General features: G+C 37.4%; 1 protein-coding gene across 1 annotated transcript in view; it reads left to right on the top strand.

Annotated features, from left to right (window-relative positions):
- LOC128686531 (neural cell adhesion molecule 2-like) overlaps positions 1 to 20,307 on the top strand; it is a 927,464-nt gene that overhangs the window by 756,501 nt on the left and 150,656 nt on the right. Inside the window, exons 7-8 of the mRNA XM_070084201.1 lie at positions 5,112 to 5,266; positions 8,351 to 8,495. Of these exons, the coding sequence (XP_069940302.1) occupies positions 5,112 to 5,266; positions 8,351 to 8,495 (300 nt within the window). The remainder of the gene's footprint in view (positions 1 to 5,111; positions 5,267 to 8,350; positions 8,496 to 20,307) is intronic.

Raw genomic sequence — 20,307 nt, 5'->3', positions numbered from 1 at the left:
AACACACTGGCCGATTCCCACCAAGGCAGGGTGGCCCGAAAAAGAAAAACTTTCACAATCATTCACTCCATCACTGTCTTGCCAGAAGGGTGCTTTACACTACAGTTTTTAAACCGCAACGTTAACACCCCTCCTTCAGAGTGCAGGCACTGTACTTCCCATCTCCAGGACTCGAGTCTGGCCTGTCGGTTTCCCTGAATCCCTTCATAAATGTTACTTTGCTCACACTCCAACAGCACGTCAAGTATTAAAAAACAGACTCCTAAGTGCACCGCTCTCCCTTTTCCCCTCATCAATTCTATGATTCACCTCATCTTTCATAAACCCATCCGCTGACACGTCCACTCCCAAATATCTGAATACATTCACCTCCTCCATACTCTCTCCCTCCAATCTGATATCCAATCTTTCATCACCTAATCTTTTTGTTATCCTCATAACCTTACTCTTTCCTGTATTCACTTTTAATTTTCTTCTTTTGCATACCTTACCAAATTCATCCACCAACCTCTGCAACTTCTCTTCAGAATCTCCCAAGAGCACAGTGTCATCAGCAAAGAGCAATTGTGACAACTCCCACTTTGTGTGATTCGTTAGCTTTTAACTCCACGCCTCTTGTCAAGACCCTCGCATTTACTTCTCTTACAACCCCATCTATAAATATATTAAACAACCACGGTGACATCACACATCCTTGTCTAAGGCCTACTTTTACTGGGAAATAATCTCCCTTTTATATATATATATATATATATATATATATATATATATATATATATATATATATATAATATAAAATTTTAATTTTGCACCAAAAGAATCTTAGAAAACTTACCTAACCTTATTGTAACAAAAGCAATTTATTTTAGCCTAACCCAACTAAATATATTTTAGATTTGTTTACAATAATTTAATACTAAACAAACACAGTGAAATACATTTTTTTCGTTAGGTTCAGAATGATTTTGGCGAAATTGTTGCATACACAAATTTTCACTTGTCCTATATGGCAAGATGAACGTGTCTATATATATATATATATATATATATATATATATATATATATATATATATATATATATATATATATATATATATATATATATATATATATGCAAAACAACCACTCTGAAAGAATAGAGAAATTCCAAGCGCTGTCGTGACTACTACATAGTTCCTTGATAATGTGAGTAGTCACGAAAGCGCTTGGAATTTCTCTATTCTTTCAGAGCGGTTGTTTTGCATATTCTGAAATCACCTGTTTACCGTGATCTTATTGCACATATATATATATATATATATATATATATATATATATATATATATATATATATATATATATATATATATATATATATATATATATATATATATGTATATATATATATATATATATATATATATATATATATATATGTATATATATATATATATATATATATATATATATATATATATATATATATATATATATATAATGTATATATATATATATATATATATATATATATATATATATATATTTATAAATATATATATATATATGTATATATATATATATATATATACATATATATATATATATTTATAAATATATATATATATATATATATATATATATATATATATAATGTGTGTGTGTGTGTGTGTAAATGGAGCCTTCAAGTTCTCAAGTATCGAAAATTTTGACATTACCGTCCTCAAATTGCTAAATATTCCTCTTGAATAATTATTTTCTCTCTAGTAAAAGTTTAAGTGAAACAGTTACATTCATATTGTTGTACAAGCTATTCCTTTTAAGTCTGTGATCATATATATCAATTTAACACACAGTTGCTCCCTCGGCCAACTCTGCGTCTTCATAAAGTCTCTTTACGTTCATTAAACTGTGCCTCACCACATTTCTTCAAAGTCTTCCTCTCCTTTTTTCATTATACAGCTCTCGTGTATGCTTCCAACCAGGTTTTCCTTCGACCTATTTTCGTCTTTCTTTTATACTCTTTCTTCTCCCTTATTTTTTTTAATTAACTTTTAGAGGCTAAAGCAGACTATAAATTATCACTCTCATTTAGTATTGGAAATATTATGCTTGCATCATGCCAGACATCAATCTCATCCTTCACTTTCTCTAGTCTCACCAACTGATACTTGTATGTTTCTCTGTTTGGACAGAATTGTTTGCCAAACTTCAAAATGCCTAAACCATTAGAGGAAACATTATATTGCAATATAGCTAATATTAAATAAAAGTGGCTGTTGCTTTAGTGGAACTAGTCATATATGCATAATAGCTTCTTACCTATCGTTATCTCAAGGTTTTGTATTTGGTCTTAGGAAAGCCAGCATGTGGTTAGACACACGCTATATAAAAAAGACTATTTCTGTCTCCATCTGAGATCTTCCCTCAGCAGTACAGAAAAAAGCAGTCTAAGAATCTAGTGATTAAGCCTACAGGTAACATGTATGTTGAGTACAGAGGGTTACTAAAATTAGTCATTGAGGAGAATAGCAAGGATGCGAGCAGGTTAAGTTGCATATATTTCTGGGTTGCATGTAACTGAGAGATGGTAGTCAACGGTCATGCAAAATTGTGGTAATCATAGGTCAGTGTTTCTTTTTTACGCGAGTTTAAGTTCCCTATTCTTTTTAATATAAATGTTAGATTTTGTTCGCCATTAACTTGGCAATATTTCTGTCATCCTACTTTTATAGGTTATTCTTGATATGCTTAATTTCTTCACATTTTGATTTTATGTTAACTTAGACTTCTTAATGTCTTTTTATTTCCATTTACTTTACCCGTATATCATTTTCAATTTATATATTCACTTATTATTTAACTGAAATGTGTAGGGAAGTGCCACCTCTGGTACTAAGGACCTTCAGTCTCGGAGTAAAGAATTAACTTCAGATAAAATTCTAGAGACTTTTTGCAAAGAGCTATATGAGTATTGTCTTCTCTTACCACCTCCCTTTCCAATATATTTGTATGCATATTTTTTAAAGTTTCATTTAAATAATACATAAAACATACGCTAACATGACAACGAGTACAGTTATGTTGAGAAATTTACATGCTTGTAGAACTGCCAAGTATGTTTCAATTTTCAACTTAAGCTGTGGAGCTCCTCAGATGCTGCCTGGGAACCCAAGATGCAGGAGGTATTTCCTCAATGGATCGTAAAACCGACTTGCTGGAAGAAGGGGATCTCAGGTGGTTTCAATTTGTCTGGAATCCAGTTTGCAGAGGAAACTCATGGCATGCTGTCTCGAGGCCTAACTGATCTTACTGGGACTAAGTAGTACTGGTGCGTAAAGTCTATACTTGTCGAACATGTTATCATCGCTATTATCATCAGCACCAGTTTGATGTAGGTGTTAGCCAAGGTAGATGCTCGTCCCACACGAGCAGTCTACCGTTCTTCCAGACATAGTGATCTCATCAGGGTGGCTAGCAGGCGTATTCGGGGTGCTAGGTAGTAAAGATCGTGGTTCTCTCTCAGCTGGGCACTGGGCCGTAGCAAGGCTTCTCTTGATAATCTCGTTGTTTTCATATGTCTAACCTTTCCAACCTTTGGAACCTGAACAGCTTAGACAATGTAGACCATAATGGTCGGCTACCATCTTGCTGCAAATACTCATGCACTCAGTGTGAACAGGGGCAGCAAAGTGAAGCACCATTGCAATGTGATGGGCGTGCTAGTCAAGACGTGTCCCAGTCGCAGAGATAGGAACTGTTAGGAGAAAGTAACCCAAGCGATGTACACTCACAGCTAAAAGGCGATCTCTCACAATTGGAGCTTGCACATTCTAACATAAGCTATGCAAGAAGAAACAACTTCAAGAAAAAGACTCAATTTGTGGAATAAGTTTTTACAGGGACAATAGTAGTTCTATCCTAATTAAAATGTGTTCTGCAACAACGTGTTTTTCTTCACCATTTTCAGCAGTACGCCATTTATATCAAAGGAGCGACTTCAGGACAAGAGTAGCTATAGATTTAGATTTCCATTGGCCTTGTGAGATGTTAAAATTTGGTCGTGAAGCAATCAGAGTTGACTAATGATTTTGTTTTCCATACATTTTATAACTGATCTTAGTTCGTATTATTGCCACAATTCTGAAAATTTTGGAACCGAAGCTACCTTCTCCTTCCTTAGATCAAACCTGATACCTCCCATGCCCCAGGTATAGCACTTCTCTATGAACATAATAATTTTTCATATATAAAAATCTTGTTTTCATTTACTTTAGCAATTAAATTCGTATCCGTTTATCCTATATACGTCTTTACAAGGACTTTCACAAACGTAGAGTAACAATGTTCTAGATGAATGATTTGTAAATCAATTTTCATTCCTGAAGACTGCCTCTTCTCCCTCCTTAAACATGTTATTTACCAGAACCATAAATAAAGGAGAAAAACACTCATGTTAATCAAGCCGGATTAAAAAATGGGACGCTTAAATAATAACAGAGGCAACTTAAGCTAACTTATTATACACTTCGGACATACAGTTGTACCGCTAGTCACATGTAGCTTCTGCGTCTCTCTCTCCCCTCTCTCTATTTCTCCATGTCGTTCCCTAGTGAGGGTTAAAGTATATATTATGAGAATTAAGTGGGTGTAGGTAATGAGGCGTGAGCACATAACAATCCATCAGTGGTAATGATCCAGGTATGGTGTGAGAGCGAGAGGGAGCTGGGGGCATAGTGTAGTTTTTATCTCATTTTGAGCATTTAATGTACTTCGCTTTTTTCAATAAAAAGTATATACTAAAATATTTATGAAGATAACAGGGATAATAGTAATCCTATTAATAAGGCGCAATAATAATAATTACAAATAATGAATGAACGGTTGGAGGCCAAACTCGATGAGGTGTGGAGGATGTGAATGCATTTAGATACTCGGGAGACGCTGTCGAGACCAATGAGTCGATGAAACAAGAGGTGAATCAGAAAATATTTTAGTTTTATCACTGTAAACATTATAGCAAAAAATCGCTCCGCAACTGCTAATGTAGTATTCAACAAAGCAATTTACCCAGATTACTAAAGCAGCAAATTTAATTTATCTAATTTTTGTCCGTCTCCTTTTGCTCTTGCAGTCCGTCCAGTCAACGTAAGCATACTAAGTGTGGCTGAGTGTCTGAGTGCTGGCACTGAGTACGAACTGGTGTGTCAGGCCTGGGGATCCAGACCAGCTGCCATCATAAGCTGGTGGAAAGGTGGCACCATTCCGCTCAAGGATGCTGTTATGACGGTGAATTAATCTCATGTTTTATCCTGTTATGTTTGTGGTGGTAATTATGAGGGTGGTAATTATGTTGGTGTATTTTGTAACACGTCGACCGTTTCCCACCTAGGATGACCCAATGAAGAAAGCACACTCATCATCACTTATTCTCACGTTGTTGAACGGAAATCATGATTCGTTGCATGCTCTCAGTTAATCCTTAGGCTCCTTCCCTTACTGTATTTCATACATATGCTAAACAAATTCCTCACTTATTCCAAAGCTTTAGCCCCAACCTGTTTTTCAGAATCTGACTTTTAATTCCATTTATTCTTGTTGCATTTCCTGCTTTCAACTTACTGCTTCTCCCACTTCCTCAATATATGTTTCCAGTTCGTACCATCTAATAAATCCCAGTACTCCATGCCACAGGCATGACATCTTTGCCTTTGTTTCATCATTTATTTTACGAAATATTCTCACCTCCACCCCATTCGATATGTTTTTCTTCTCCAGAATCTCGCCACTATTCTTAAAACATTATTAAGATTTCCTTGGCTTTCTCATCGTATTTCTAACTCCAAATCTGTTTCTTAATTTCAGCAAAAAATTAATAATTATTCCATTACTTTTTTACTTGACCTTTTGCACTCTTTTCACCAAATGTTTAGCATCTTTCTTCTATTCATTATGACTTCCTTATGTCTTATATATTGCAGAAGAAGAAGTCTGTCATTTTTCCCCTCCCAATGATCATTCTTACTTTATTTCCCCAGTCACTCTTCTTAGTACCTGAACCCACCCTCACGCAGCTACAAAATGCATTCTTAAATCCACACCTTACCTCCTGGCTCTTAATTGCTGTCACTCAATCTAGCCAACTTCTCTTTCAAAAACTGCTCATACCTCTCGCTTTCTTACATTTCTTGCCATTAACTTTCATAATTCATTCAATTTCACTTTTGTGTAACCACTGTCAGATTTCCAGTTGTACCTCAGCAGCATGCACTTCACTGTCATTCACTCCAGCTACCACAGAATTTGGATCAGGCATATCAGTCTATCCTCTAAATACATATACAGTACATCCAAAATTCTGCCCCTCAACATTTTATCTATTGATACATAGTCTGAGTGTTATCGCTGTAAACTAGATCATCAGTCTTGTTTATCCTTTTCTTCTTGAAATATATATTGCTTATTGCTAGTAGATGATTTAATTATTTGTTTTTTTTCTAGTGGGTTAATTTTCTAAAAACAGCTGTGAACTTTGATCGAATTTTAATTTTTTTTTTTTGTAAGTACTCCGTATATGCACCACTTTGTATTGTTTTCTCACTCCCCCCCCCCTTCCCCTCTCCTTATCCAATCTGACGAATTTCTTATTACTGATTATTAGTATTGTTTTGTTTGTGTGTGTGTTATAACAATGTGGATTGCATTTACATATATTAATATAGCGTAATTTGTTGTGTTATTAATACAGTCAGGTTAATTACAACTCCAATGTTATTATTGCTGGATAGTATTTTGAACTGGATTGCCTTGAATTTGAATTTAAATGCAAATGAACCCCATGAAACCTAATGCATACCCCTTCTGCTTGTGCTTGTGCTAGGACGGTAATTGTCCTGCCTTCTCTTATACGTCGATTTTCACAGAAAATTTTAATACTATATTTTAAGATCTTTGTTATTCTAGCATAATCATTAAGTTTTAATAAAAGCAATACAAGATACAGTAATGTGGAATCCAGAATATATTCTCTGATGTCACACGACCTATGCACCTCGTAACATAAAAACCATACGATTTTCTCGGATTCTTAAAACAAACCTAATTACCAGGAAATACTAAATGCGTGCCAACATTTCTAAAATCATACAACTTACGCAACAGGTAGTATAAAGCTCGTAGTATCTTTCCTAATATTCTAGAGATTTCAGGAGTTGCACGTCACTGCTTCTTTGTTATTGGAAAAAAAATTATTTAAAAATTTGAACTTTACACTTAGTTTCACGAGCCTTTGAATTAATATTGGCCATTGCAACGCAGATGGTAATTTTGTGTATGTAGTGCTGCTAAATATCCATATAGGGTAGAGAATCTTATTCGCATATAATACCTCAGTTTTCAAACTTTCTCAAATCCACAGAAAACAAAACAACTAGTATACACGACCCCAGCAGAGCAGTCCTGAGTACATGATAAGCAAGCTTGGTGTAGGTATCCCGCTGTCAGACGTTACGCTCCCTTTCATGTGATTTGCTAATTTAGCAGAAGTTTCAGTAACATAAACTTTATATAACTAACACTGGATTTAATTTTGTATCTGGCTTTGATATTTTTACTCATCTCGGAGGGACACAGTACATTGTAGACATAAGGGAGGAGAGGTAATGATTACTGTCTGTTTTGGGCTACTTATCCGAGGGGAGTAAGGATAACTTCTCATTTACAAAAACTGAAAATATTCCCTGTACAATCTCCATATATGAGGTTCTTTATCGATGAAAATCATCAGAGTACATGCAGATTGACCATATATCATGTCGATATTCCTATTAAATGTACTGGCATTCAAACATAACTGTTGTATGACAAACTCGGTCGTATTTTTTGTTCTTGGATGAGCATATTTTAACATTCGATAATGTCACTAGGAGCGAAAGATAACCATGTTTGATTTCAAGTATATTTTCTGAAAAATATGAGAGTAGAGATAATAGCAGTTAATAATAAAAGGAATCTGTTCAAAGCAACTTTGCAATATATTAATCTTTAAGTACTCTGAATGTCAAGTCTGTGAGCCTCGAGTTAACACGTTACCGTCGATATTTCTGTAAAAATAAATAAAAAGAATATTGAACGAGAGCTTAGGAATCTCATATTCAAATATGTTCACGCAGTTTTTCGAGATCTTTTGGTATTCCAGCTGGTGCCGTGAGGGTGTGCCCTGGGTAACTACTAGGTACCCAACAACTAAGGATCACTCTCATACCATTCCATTTCTCTCTACTTTTATATGTTTATGAAAACAGCCATATAAATTTATAGTAATAACCCCTCCAGTTTTGACCCAAGTAAACTTTATGACGACCTGTCTTGCAGACCTCGCCAGACAGCAACGTGACCACGTCAATCCTCAAGTATCGTGCGGAGATGGCAGACAGTGGCAAGTACCTGACGTGTCGAGCCCAGAACCAACTCATCCCTCAGTCAGCTAAGGAGGACGGCCTTAAACTTAACATCTACTGTGAGTTTTTTTGTTCCAATGTGTTTTAAGAGTCGCATCGTCGTGATTGTATCTATCCATATATATATATATATATATATATATATATATATATATATATATATATATATATATATATATATATATATTTATTTTTTTTTTATTATCACACCGGCCGATTCCCACCAAGGCAGGGTGGCCCGAAAAAGAAAAACTTTCACCATCATTCACTCCATCACTGTCTTGCCAGAAGGGTGCTTTACACTACAGTTTTTAAACTGCAACATTAACACCCCTCCTTCAGAGTGCAGGCACTGTACTTCCCATCTCCAGGACTCAAGTCCGGCCTGCCGAATATGTAAAACTGGTCAATTAGCAAGAACTCATTTAAAATTAAGTCCTTTCTAAAATTTTCTCTTATACGTTTAAAGATATTATTTTTTCATTAATGTTAATGTAAAAATTTTTAATTTTGCACCAAAAGAATCTTAGAAAACTTACCTAACCTTATTATAACAAGAACAATTTATTTTAGCCTAACCCAACTAAATATATTTTAGATTTGTTTACAATAATTTAATACTAAACAAACACAGTGAAATATATTTTTTTCGTTAGGTTCAGAACGATTTTGGCGAAATTATTGCATACACAAATTTTCGCTTGTCCTATATGGCAATATGAGCGTTGCTATTTAAGCCAAGATCGCAAGTTCTGCCTATTCGGCACGACATATATACATATATATATATATCTTATATATATATATATATATATATATATATATATATATATATATATATATATATATATATATATATATATATATGTGTGTGTGTGAATGTGAAGAATAACAAAAATACGTGATGACAGATAATCTTGTACTTCAAACTTGGTATCTGAGTCCAAACGGAGCTGCGGGTTGTCTATTTACCCTGGGATCGAGTAAATCACAAGTTACTTCCTCTCTCGTCCCTACGGGCGGGCGGGCGAACATGGTGGAAGGGAGCGGGCGGGCGGTTTTAGCTGGATGGGGCAGGGGGCGGGCGTTCGTAGAGGGAAGTGAAATGGAGCAGAAGGTTTAGGGAGCATAATTTTTTTTTCATTTAGTGTTTTCTGTTTGTCTGACTGTCTACCTATAACCACCTTTCATATTCACGCGAAAACCACTCCCCTTGTGTATCTACATACCTGTTTCTCTTATTTCCTTGCTTAAGTCTATGCCTATCTGCTTAGTAAACCATACCCCCGGCCGGGATTGAACCCGCGGTCATAGAGTCTCAAAACTCCAGCCCGTCGCGTTAGCCACTAGACCAGCTAGCCACAATAAGATTCATCCAACTAGGTATATTTCTACACCATAGGAAAGTTAGCACAGGCACCTCTGTGACCACAAATGCAAGTTTTTACAGACGAATCTCCAGCTAGCGTGGCCGTGACGAACTCTAGCTCAAGTCCCTTCACTGCCGTCAACATGACTCAAGAAATCGTAATGACACGATTGCAAATAAACCATACCCCCGGCCGGGATTTAACCCGCGGTCAATCCCGGCCGGGGTATGGTTTATTTGCAATCGTGTCATTACGATTTCTTGAGTCATGTTGACGGCAGTGAAGGGACTTGAGCTAGAGTTCGTCACGGCCACGCTAGCTGGAGATTCGTCTGTAAAAACTTGCATTTGTGGTCACAGAGGTGCCTGTGCTAACTTTCCTATGGTGTAGAAATATACCTAGTTGGATGAATCTTATTGTGGCTAGCTGGTCTAGTGGCTAACGCGACGGGCTGGAGTTTTGAGACTCTATGACCGCGGGTTCAATCCCGGCCGGGGGTATGGTTTATTTGCAATCGTGTCATTACGATTTCTAGAGTCATGTTAACTGCTTAGTGTCTATCTCCCTGCCAAATTGTTTCCATGCCTGTATTCTTGCCTCCCTTTTTGCCTGTCAAAGTTCCTTCCTGCATGGATTGCTTTTGTCGTCACTATCGCCCTGTCTATGGGCTTGACTATCTGCCTTACTGTCTGGCAGGCTATTCCTCCCCCCCCCCACTTCCCGCCCCCATCCTGTCTGCCAACCTACCTGTAAGTCTTCCAGTTTGTCTACCTAAACATTTGCCTACTGTTTGCATGGCTACCCGCATATCTGCCCGCCCGAGAACATGACAAAGAAGGGAGTTTCAGTTCTGTATGTTACCCAGGTGAAATGAATGCAGCACTTTACTGCATATATATGCCGTACGGAGTGCGCAGTATACGTTACACATGTAAAGTACGTCTTGTAGCGCCACTTTTCCCCAATACCTCTCGTTTTATGTATAGCAAAATCCTCACTAAATTATCCAACACCAGGATTCAACATCCCACCTACATTATTCCACACTATACCCATCATCCCAGCTACATTATTCCACTCCAGGACCCAGCATCCCAGCTGCATTATTCTACATTAATCCTTGCTGGTACATCACTGGTAAAATACAGTGTGTGTTTCTCTTTCCCCGTGTTTTTTGATGTTTTGTTTGCATTGTCATAACAACGCCATTAAATGCTATAAAATAATTTACTTGCTTATTTCGACTCTGGGTGAAGGAAAAGAGTAGGGTGTTGAGGGTGACATGTGTTGTTGTTGACGGTGAGTGGAGGTGTTGCCGAGGGTGAGTAGAGGACATTATTAAAGGTGAGGGGAAGATGTTGTTGAAAGTGATGTTGAGGTGAGGGAGAGGAAAGGGTGGAGAGGGGGATTTGAGGGTGGTGCTGAGTGTAGGACAACACCTGTCGTGTCCTGATCCAGAAAGACAGCAGCAATATGTGTCCTTAGTGAGCCTGGTGCATAACCACTGGTTAGTTCGTGACTATGATTAAGTATTGTTGAGCGCACTGAGGATGGCGATTTTACTTTCAATCCCACGCTTGGCCCACATAAAAGTTTTACCCAAATGAAAGTACCTTGGTCTGTCATTTAAACAAGTTCAGAGGCTACAAAATGAGTTTTAGTTCCAGCTATTGCTAGTGAAGGGAACCCCGACTCGGAACCTGAAATCAGAGTAGAGGTTTCAGCGGAAATAGTAGATGTTGATTTGCAGTTATCAATTTCGAGATTTACTTTGAGTCTCATTCTTGAATGTTCTGGTGGATTAATTAATTGCGAAGTAAGATGACCACATGAACGCAAATTATGTGGCAGCTGACAATGTGTTATGGGTTTTCTGTGATAGCATCAACTATCCTGTCAATAGCATTTACAGCAACTACATTTACACCAATGTTTTCACTCTGGTGATGATCTGAATGTGGGAGCTTACTTCTCGTTAATCTTGTCAGTCTTCCCCAGTTCCATAGTTCCTCTTACCAACTTTTCTCTCTCTCTCCCTCTCTCTCCCTCTCTCTCTCTCTCTCTCTCTCTCTCTCTCTGACTCATTATGCTCGAATGTGTTCCATACTCGAGTCATCCTGGGTATGTATGATCTCAGATGGAGTGATGTTCTGGAGAAGGGTACAGCCAGAGTGAAGTTGCTGCTTTCTGCCCGTCTTGTGGCATAAAAGCTTGTTTCGCGCTGTCTCTCTCTCTCTCTCTCTCTCTCTCTCTCTCTCTCTCTCTCTACACATAGAACAGGCCAAGTGTCTATCGACGCATGCTTTTTGTTAAACACACACACACACACACACACACACACACACACACACACACACACACACACACACACACACGTTAAAAGAAAATGTTTAAAAAGAAAGCTGACAGCTAAAAATGGAGTAAGCCTAGCGAAACGCATATAGATACTCAGACAAGCAGACAGATAGGTAAATATACATGCAGGCAGAAAAAAATTATATAAATAAGCATTCGGAAAGGAAGAAATAATGCAGATGGACAGAATGACACAGGCGAACACTCTGGCAGACGAGTGGCCGAATGAACCGGCAGGCCAGGCAAGCAACATTCGTCTAAATTAATTCAGCTAATTCATTCCCTTAAAAAAAATATGTTAAAAGACAAAGGAATATCTTCACGTTGCAGAAAATTTTAAAAGAAATTCAAGCGAGCAAATTCACACCACCATTAACTTAAATTTTAAAGCTGAGCTCAACATTTGTTAACAAGAGTGTGGGAGATGTGGTGTGTCCGTGGGGGGGGGGGATGGGGGCTTACCAACCAATGTCGAGCTCTCTTTCTCGTATGTACATATATATATATATAGTATATATATATATATATATATATATATATATATATATATATATATATATATATATATATATATATATATATATATTGTGTGTGTGTGTGCAGAACAACCACCGTGAAAAAAATAGTGAAATTCCAAGAGCGTTCGTGATTTCTTAAATTATCAAGAAACTGTAAAATAAAAAATCAACAGGAAGACATATAAGGAACGAGACTACACCTCACAGTTAGCTTACAACACTTGACTTTTTATGGTGATGTAAGTGAAACAGCGTATATTCTACCCAAGCATTAAGAATTTACCATGTCTAATGTATCTTAAATTCCTCCCAAAATTTATTAATTATAAATGAATCCAATTTGTATAACCCAAAAGCAATATTCATATTATTTTCAAAACTATTTTTTATTTAAGTTGATTCTATTATATTTCTCTCGACAATGGACTTGGTAGCTACAACTTTCTCAGCGTTTTGATAATCAATTGGAAGGTTAAAATATCTCGCATGAATAAACAGAGTATTCGAATCTTGTCCACTACTATTGATATATTTATGTTTTAATCTTAGTTCAGGACTTTACCAATTTCACCGTAACAAACTTTATCGCATATTTTACAAGGAATCTTGCAGACACTCCCGTCAGCATTTCTGGGCTAATTTTTTATCAAAAGTATTTTTACTGTATCAGAAATTTTTAATACATATCAACCATGAAAACTTGGTTGATATGCCTTCTCTACTTAAGAAATTTAATGTCAAACTTGTATTTAAAAATCTTGATACAGTAACAAAAAAAGCTTTGATAAAAAGTAACTGAGGGAAGAAATAGAGAACAATAAAACAAAATGATTGATGGTGAGGTAAGAGTTTTTTGCATGAGTAAGAAGACGTGAGTATTGTGAGTATTTGAGATTAGTATAACAGAAGTGAGGCGAGTACAATGTAATAGTATTTCGGAGTATTAACTCGGAAAGATATTGACCAAGAATGAATCATGAGGGCCAAGCAGTGTGGTTTATTTATGTTGCAGTCCTTAGGCCATCTTAGGATACGACCCTTAACAGTGTAGTAACATATAAATATCTCTATGTTAATATGTGAAGAGTATTTATAATGACTGAGGAAACACTGAATTGTTCCCAGCACCTACACCACCATCACCACAAAAGCCAGCACCACCACCACTACCGCCACCATACTCACCACCATTAAAACGCGCTCCACAACCAACACCAGCTTCACCAGCAAACCTCAACGAAAAACAGGTCCATCGACACCACCACCACAACCGCCACTATCACCACCACCTTTATCTCCATTTCCGCCATCACCATCCATCACAGCACTCACCGCCTCTACCACCACCAATAGCAACAGTATAACCAGCCTCAGTAGCAGCAGGAACATTCGTAGTAGCAATATTAATGCCATGAGAAGCTGTGGTAATAGTGTCAGCAGCAGTAACAATAGGTGTGTGGGGGCAGCAGCAGCAGCAGCAGCAGCAATAGTAGTTTCAGCAGCAGTGTCAGCAGCAGCAGACATACATTACTAGTAACGAGGAGGGAAGGTATTCCTGGAAATAAGCTATAGATCTTTAGCAGAAAGATTTCCTCGTGAGAGAAGGAAATCAATAAATAGAAAATTACCACTTTCAGCGCCTGTATGGACACCGACTCGGGTCGTAAATCACAGTGTCTTCGAAGATGAAGGCTTGTTATATCTAAGAACATTTTGTTTCGTGTCCATTTTGTACCCTGGCCATTTAATTGGCAGTAACAGCATCGATTGCGATGCTGTTACTTCTCAGATCTTATGTAGACTAAAAAAAAACTGCTGCATGTAACTTTTTAGGATACATAAAAAAGTACATAAATGAAAATTTGTATTTAAAAAAGTAACGCTGCAATTGGCATCTCTCCTATTAGAGTCAAGAACAATATATTTCCAGATACTTTTGTTCGTATATCTGTGAAACGTATTTTTAAAACTTAACAGAGTATTTACTTAAGAGACGATACTTGTCATCTTCGTCTCTCTTGCTAAGCCAGTGCTTATCTGCATCTTTCTTAAATTTAATTTTATTCAATCTGAGTTTGTTACACTTTCTTCCCTCATTCAGTTCTTTTATCGCCTTATTTATATTCCATTGATGCCTTTCGTTAATTAATGTAAATCTGGTATCTCATCCCTCATTCTGTATCTTTAAAAATATGTAACTTCCAGGATCTTCATCTGTTTTCATCAGAAAGATTTCTGAATCTAGGTATCAATTATTTCATCCTACTTATTTTTTTCAAGATTATTTTCATTGCTAAATTGCTATGTACTGTAGAAATTTACATTTATCAATGTTGAATTCTATTTTCTACTTAATCGTCCTATTTTAAAGACTCCTCAAGATCCACCGGTAATTCCCTAAGTGTTCTCTGGGAATTACCGGTATTTTGCATCTAGCTTCTTTATTGTTCAAAATCTTAATAGTTCTCTTCTTCGCCCAGAATATTAACTTCATAGACGAACGTCACGCAGATATACTGTCCAGAGAAGATAAACATTTGTATTTTATCAGCAGTAAATGAAATAGTCTGCCATCTCATGGCTCATGTAGATATAACCGAGTTAGTGATTGATGTACCTCAGTGGAGAGGGGATCTCCCTTCACTAAGGTTAACGTGCAGTCGTATGTAACAGAAGGGGAATTTAGAGAGAGGGGTAAAGCAGGTCATTGAAGTAGACATGTAGCAACAAGGAACTAAGTATTTTCTAATTCACTATATGCTGAAATTGTGACTGTCGCTGCTCCATTAAAATTAACCTTAGGACATGAGTAGCTTTATTTCTACCCCATCAAAACCTGCCATAAGAATTGAGTGACTTTCAATCACAGTTCCATTAGATCTACTCTAAAAAGTTAGGTTACTTTTAGTCTCTGCTCTATTAGGAACTTTATGTATGTCATGCCGAAGAGGTAAAACTTGCGATTTTGGCTTAAATAACAACGCTCTTCTTGCCGAATAAGGCAAGCGATAATTTGTGTATGCAATAATTTCGCAAAAATCATTCTGAACCTAACGAAAACATTTTTTTCTTTGTTTATTATTAAATTACTGTAAACTTATCTACAACATATTTAGTTTGATTAAGCTAAATTAAATTGTTCTTGTTAAAATAAGGTAAGGTAAGTTTTCTAAGTTCTTTTGGTACAAAATGATTGATTTCTCATTAACATAAATAAAAAAATATATCTTTAAATGTATAAGAGAAAATTTTAGAAAAGGCTTAATTTTAAATGAGTTCTTGCTAATATATATATATATATATATATATATATATATATATATATATATATATATATATATATATATATAATATAAAATGTGCCGAATAGGTAAAATTAGTCATTTAGCAAGAACTCATTTAATTAGAGGCTCCAGTAGCTGGTGAACGTTTAATGGAATAACTGACGATATTCTCATTGCCCTACTGAATTATCGTTACTCACGACGAATTATTTCATCCAGTTACATATAAGGCTATGAACCGACAATTACGTTTCTCTCTCTCTGTCTGTCTGTCTGTCTGTCTGTCTGTCTGTCTCTCTCTCTCTCTCTCTCTCTCTCTCTCTCTCTCTCTCTCTCTCTCTCTCTCTCTCTCTCTCTCTCTTTTGCTGACTCTTGCTCTCTCTCTCTCTCTCTTTTGCTTACTCTTGCTCTCTCTCTCTCTCGTACCCCTCAGCAAATTACTTTCTTAGGAAACTATAATAGGAATTTTCCGCTAATGGCCTCAAATTCTCAGAGGCCATGTATTTAACTTGTATACCGCCACGGGCGTGAGAAAAACACGTAGAAAGGAGAGAGAGAGAGAGAGAGAGAGAGAGAGAGAGAGAGAGAGAGAGAGGAGGGATGGAGAGAGGACACTATCATTAAGGAAGTTTGCTTACTTCCAAAGAGACGTTTCTTTGTCTACTTGATATCACTGAAAATAATCACACTATATCTCAATCTCTCTTTATCGAAACAGGTATTTTTATATTTATATTTAGTTTTGCAGCCAAAATGCGTTACTTTTCATTTCTATATTGAAGTTTATTTTCCAAATCAGGGAACGGGTTGGACTTGAACCCCTGACAAGTGAGCCCAAAAGCTCACAGGCCAGTGCATTAACCACTTGGCCAGCTGGCTCTAATAAGATTAATCCAACTTGGTATATTTTTATTCTCTATATAGAGTTAATATAGACTGTGACCACAACTGCATTTGTGATCACAGTGAGGCCCATTCTAACCTTACTTTTGTGTACAGAAATATACCAAGTTGGATGAGTCTCATTACAGCCAACCAGCCAAGTGGTTAACACACTGGAATGTGAGCAATCATGTTATTATGGTTCCGTGAGTCATGATGGCGCCTTATTTTGCAAGTTTTCCATGATAATTTAATAGCACTTTTAAATGTGTTAAGAATTATAGTAACATCATCAAATATGGCGTGAAAAGTGGGTGAAAGAAATATGTATTGGCAACGGACATAGACTTGTATAAATTATGAGACTGCGTTTAGACTTAACAACACTTCTACTGCTGCTTTTACTTCCGTTAATATTTAAATTAAAATTCTTACGCTCTCTGTTTTCTCGTCTACCATAATCATCTGTAAGAAGCTCTTTCATAATCTTTTTGCTCGCTCGAGGACGGGTGAGTAAAAAAAGAAAACCACCAACGAAATGTAATTAACGGTGTTGGTAGTTTTGTGCAACCACATACCAACCACTTGCAATTATAATAGGTAGTATTTAATCTCCTGCCAAATCACGCTCTTCGAAATCTTAACAGTGAGCTCAGAACCTTAAGTTACTCTCGTCGAAGGCAAGTCAGTTGCAATAGTTAATCCATATACTGACCCTAAGGCTTAAATGTCCATTGCCAAGACTCCTATGGATCTCAATTTCTCCAAATCCACCAAAGTCAGCTTTGTAGATGGGAATCTTGAGTTTATGTGCAGGCAGATTTTTTTTTTTGCAAATTGTTCGTCAAGCTGCAGACAAAATTAGAGGGTAACCTTTTATATTATTATGTAATCTGCAAGAGAGCCCTTAATATGTTTGTGTTACGTCTCTTACTTATCCTGCAATAAGACGTGGTTACCCTATTCCACTCATCTCACCATCCTTACTACTTTCAACCATCTCGTCCACCACCTTACCCGCTCTAGATCCGTCTCATCCGCAACCCTACATTCCCTCCAGATATTTAACCCTCCTCTCTACCCTCTTTTTTTCAGTCTCGTCTATCTGTCTTCCATACATCTCCCTATTCTTCTCATCTCACCCTCCTTCCTACTTTCTCCCTGTTCTTCTTATTTCACATTCCCTTCCACTTTCTCCCTATTCTTATCTCACCCTCCTTCCTGCTTTTCCTCCATCCACCTCAAACTCCTCTATATTCTTCCCTTCACCCATATTTCCCTATTCTTCCTCTTCAACTTTACATAAATTTCACTCAGCTCCACTTCTCAATATCATTCCCACTCTTCCGTGCCTCGGTCTTTCCCTCTTCCTTGGAACCCTTCCCCCAACCATGGCATCACACACTGCCTCCCTCGACAGTTCCCTATATGCCAGCTTCACTCCACGCTTCCCTCTCTCCACTCTACAAAACCCTTGATATGCAGTTCACTATACCATAATCTCCGCCTTACGGACTGCTGGTCACGAACCCATAGTAACTTTTCCTGCCACGAAGGACGGTGGTGTTTTTGACTCCCAGTCTGGATTCCTCGCGCATTGATGCAATTTATGGAAAAAACTTTTTGCCGTTATTGTTTTTAGTTGTGGTTTATGCTACGTTGTTCACTTTTATTTGTTTCTACATAGCATATCTTTATTTTACTGAAGAAAATTTAGTTTTTACTTGATCTTGATTCTTGATGCACTGCAAAGTTTTATAATTCCTTTCAATTTATTCTACTATTATTATTACTACTACGGTTATTACCACTGCTACTACTACTACTACTACCATCACTACTACTACTACTACTACTAAAAGTACTTCTAATAATATCTATTGGAATAGAATAATAGATATTATTATTATTATTATTATTATTATTATTATTATTAATATGTATCCCCAAGATGTCCCTTCCAGTAGCTGCCTGAATTGATTGTTTATTCTTTCAAGGCTGCAACTATAAAAAGATTCATACAAGTATCAGCATTCCCGGTGCTGCCTGATTAATTTTATATAGATCATTCCAGAATTTGGTTTCAGTGGGTTAACATGAGTCTTTTCTTTAACACTGGTGTACACGAATTTTGAAAAGATAAAAGTTGTCATTTGAGTGAAGGTCGGATGATTGGGAAAGGGGGTTCAGCATCTTTATAGAGGCAGAGGCGGCCATGATCAACAGTAACGTCCTCAGGGCCTTAACTGTAAGATACACAATGTGTGCTGCCCTCTCTTTGTAGGTCTGTCAGACAGGCTGTTGCTGGGGGAGGGGGAGGTAAGCTCACGAGGGTAGGGCAAAAACCCAGCGCAAAAAATCCATAGGATAGAACCCACCTAGGCAAAAGAAAGGCAAACAAATTATAGGAATGGAGAAACATATGAGGGGCACATAAACCAAATAACTGCTGCAGCATATAGGCGCCTGGTAAACCTAAGAATAGGTAAGGAATCGTTCAAGACTCTGCACAACGTGTACGTCAGGCCCATATTGCAGTATGCAGCACTAGTACAGAACCCACACCTGGTGAAGCACGTCAAGAAATTAGAGAAAGTGCAATGGTTTGCAACAAGACTAGTCCCGGAGTTAAGGGATAGATTAAAAAAAATCAGCCTGACGACACTGGAGGACAGGGGGGATAAGGGTACATGATAACATGTAAAATACTGAGAGGAATCGACAAGGTGGACAGACAGAATGTTCCAGAGAGGGGACACAGCAACAAGGGGTCACAGTTAAAAGTTAGACTCAGATGAACCATACCCCCGGCCGGGATTGAACCCGCGGTCATAGAGTCTCAAAACTCCAGCCCGTCGCGTTAGCCACTAAACCAGCTAGCCACAATAAGATTCATCCAACTAGGTATATTTCTACACCATAGGAAGGTTAGCACAGGCACCTCTGTGACCACAAATGCAAGTTTTTACAGACGAATCTCCAGCTAGCGTGGCCGTGACGAACTCTAGCTCAAGTCCCTTCACTGCCGTCAACATGACTCAAGAAATCGTAATGACACGATAGCAAACAAACCATACCCCCGGCCGGGATTGAACCCGCGGTCACAGAGTCTCAAAACTCCAGCCCGTCGCGTTAGCCACTAGACCAGCTAGCCACAATAAGATTCATCCAACTAGGTATATTTCTACACCATAGTGGTCTAGTGGCTAACGCGACGGGCTGGAGTTTTGAGACTCTATGACCGCGGGTTCAATCCCGGTCGGGGGTATGGTTTGTTTGCAATCGTGTCATTACGATTTCTTGAGTCATGTTGACGGCAGTGAAGGGACTTGAGCTAGAGTTCGTCACGGCCACGCTAGCTGGAGATTCGTCTGTAAAAATTGCATTTGTGGTCACAGAGGTGCCTGTGCTAACCTTCCTATGGTGTAGAAATATACCTAGTTGGATGAATCTTATTGTGGC

This window comes from Cherax quadricarinatus, chromosome 12 (assembly GCF_038502225.1).
Source record: "Cherax quadricarinatus isolate ZL_2023a chromosome 12, ASM3850222v1, whole genome shotgun sequence".
Taxonomy (NCBI): domain Eukaryota; kingdom Metazoa; phylum Arthropoda; class Malacostraca; order Decapoda; family Parastacidae; genus Cherax; species Cherax quadricarinatus.
The sequence above is the reverse complement of the archived record's forward strand: the minus strand, read 5'-3'. Positions and strand labels throughout refer to the sequence as shown.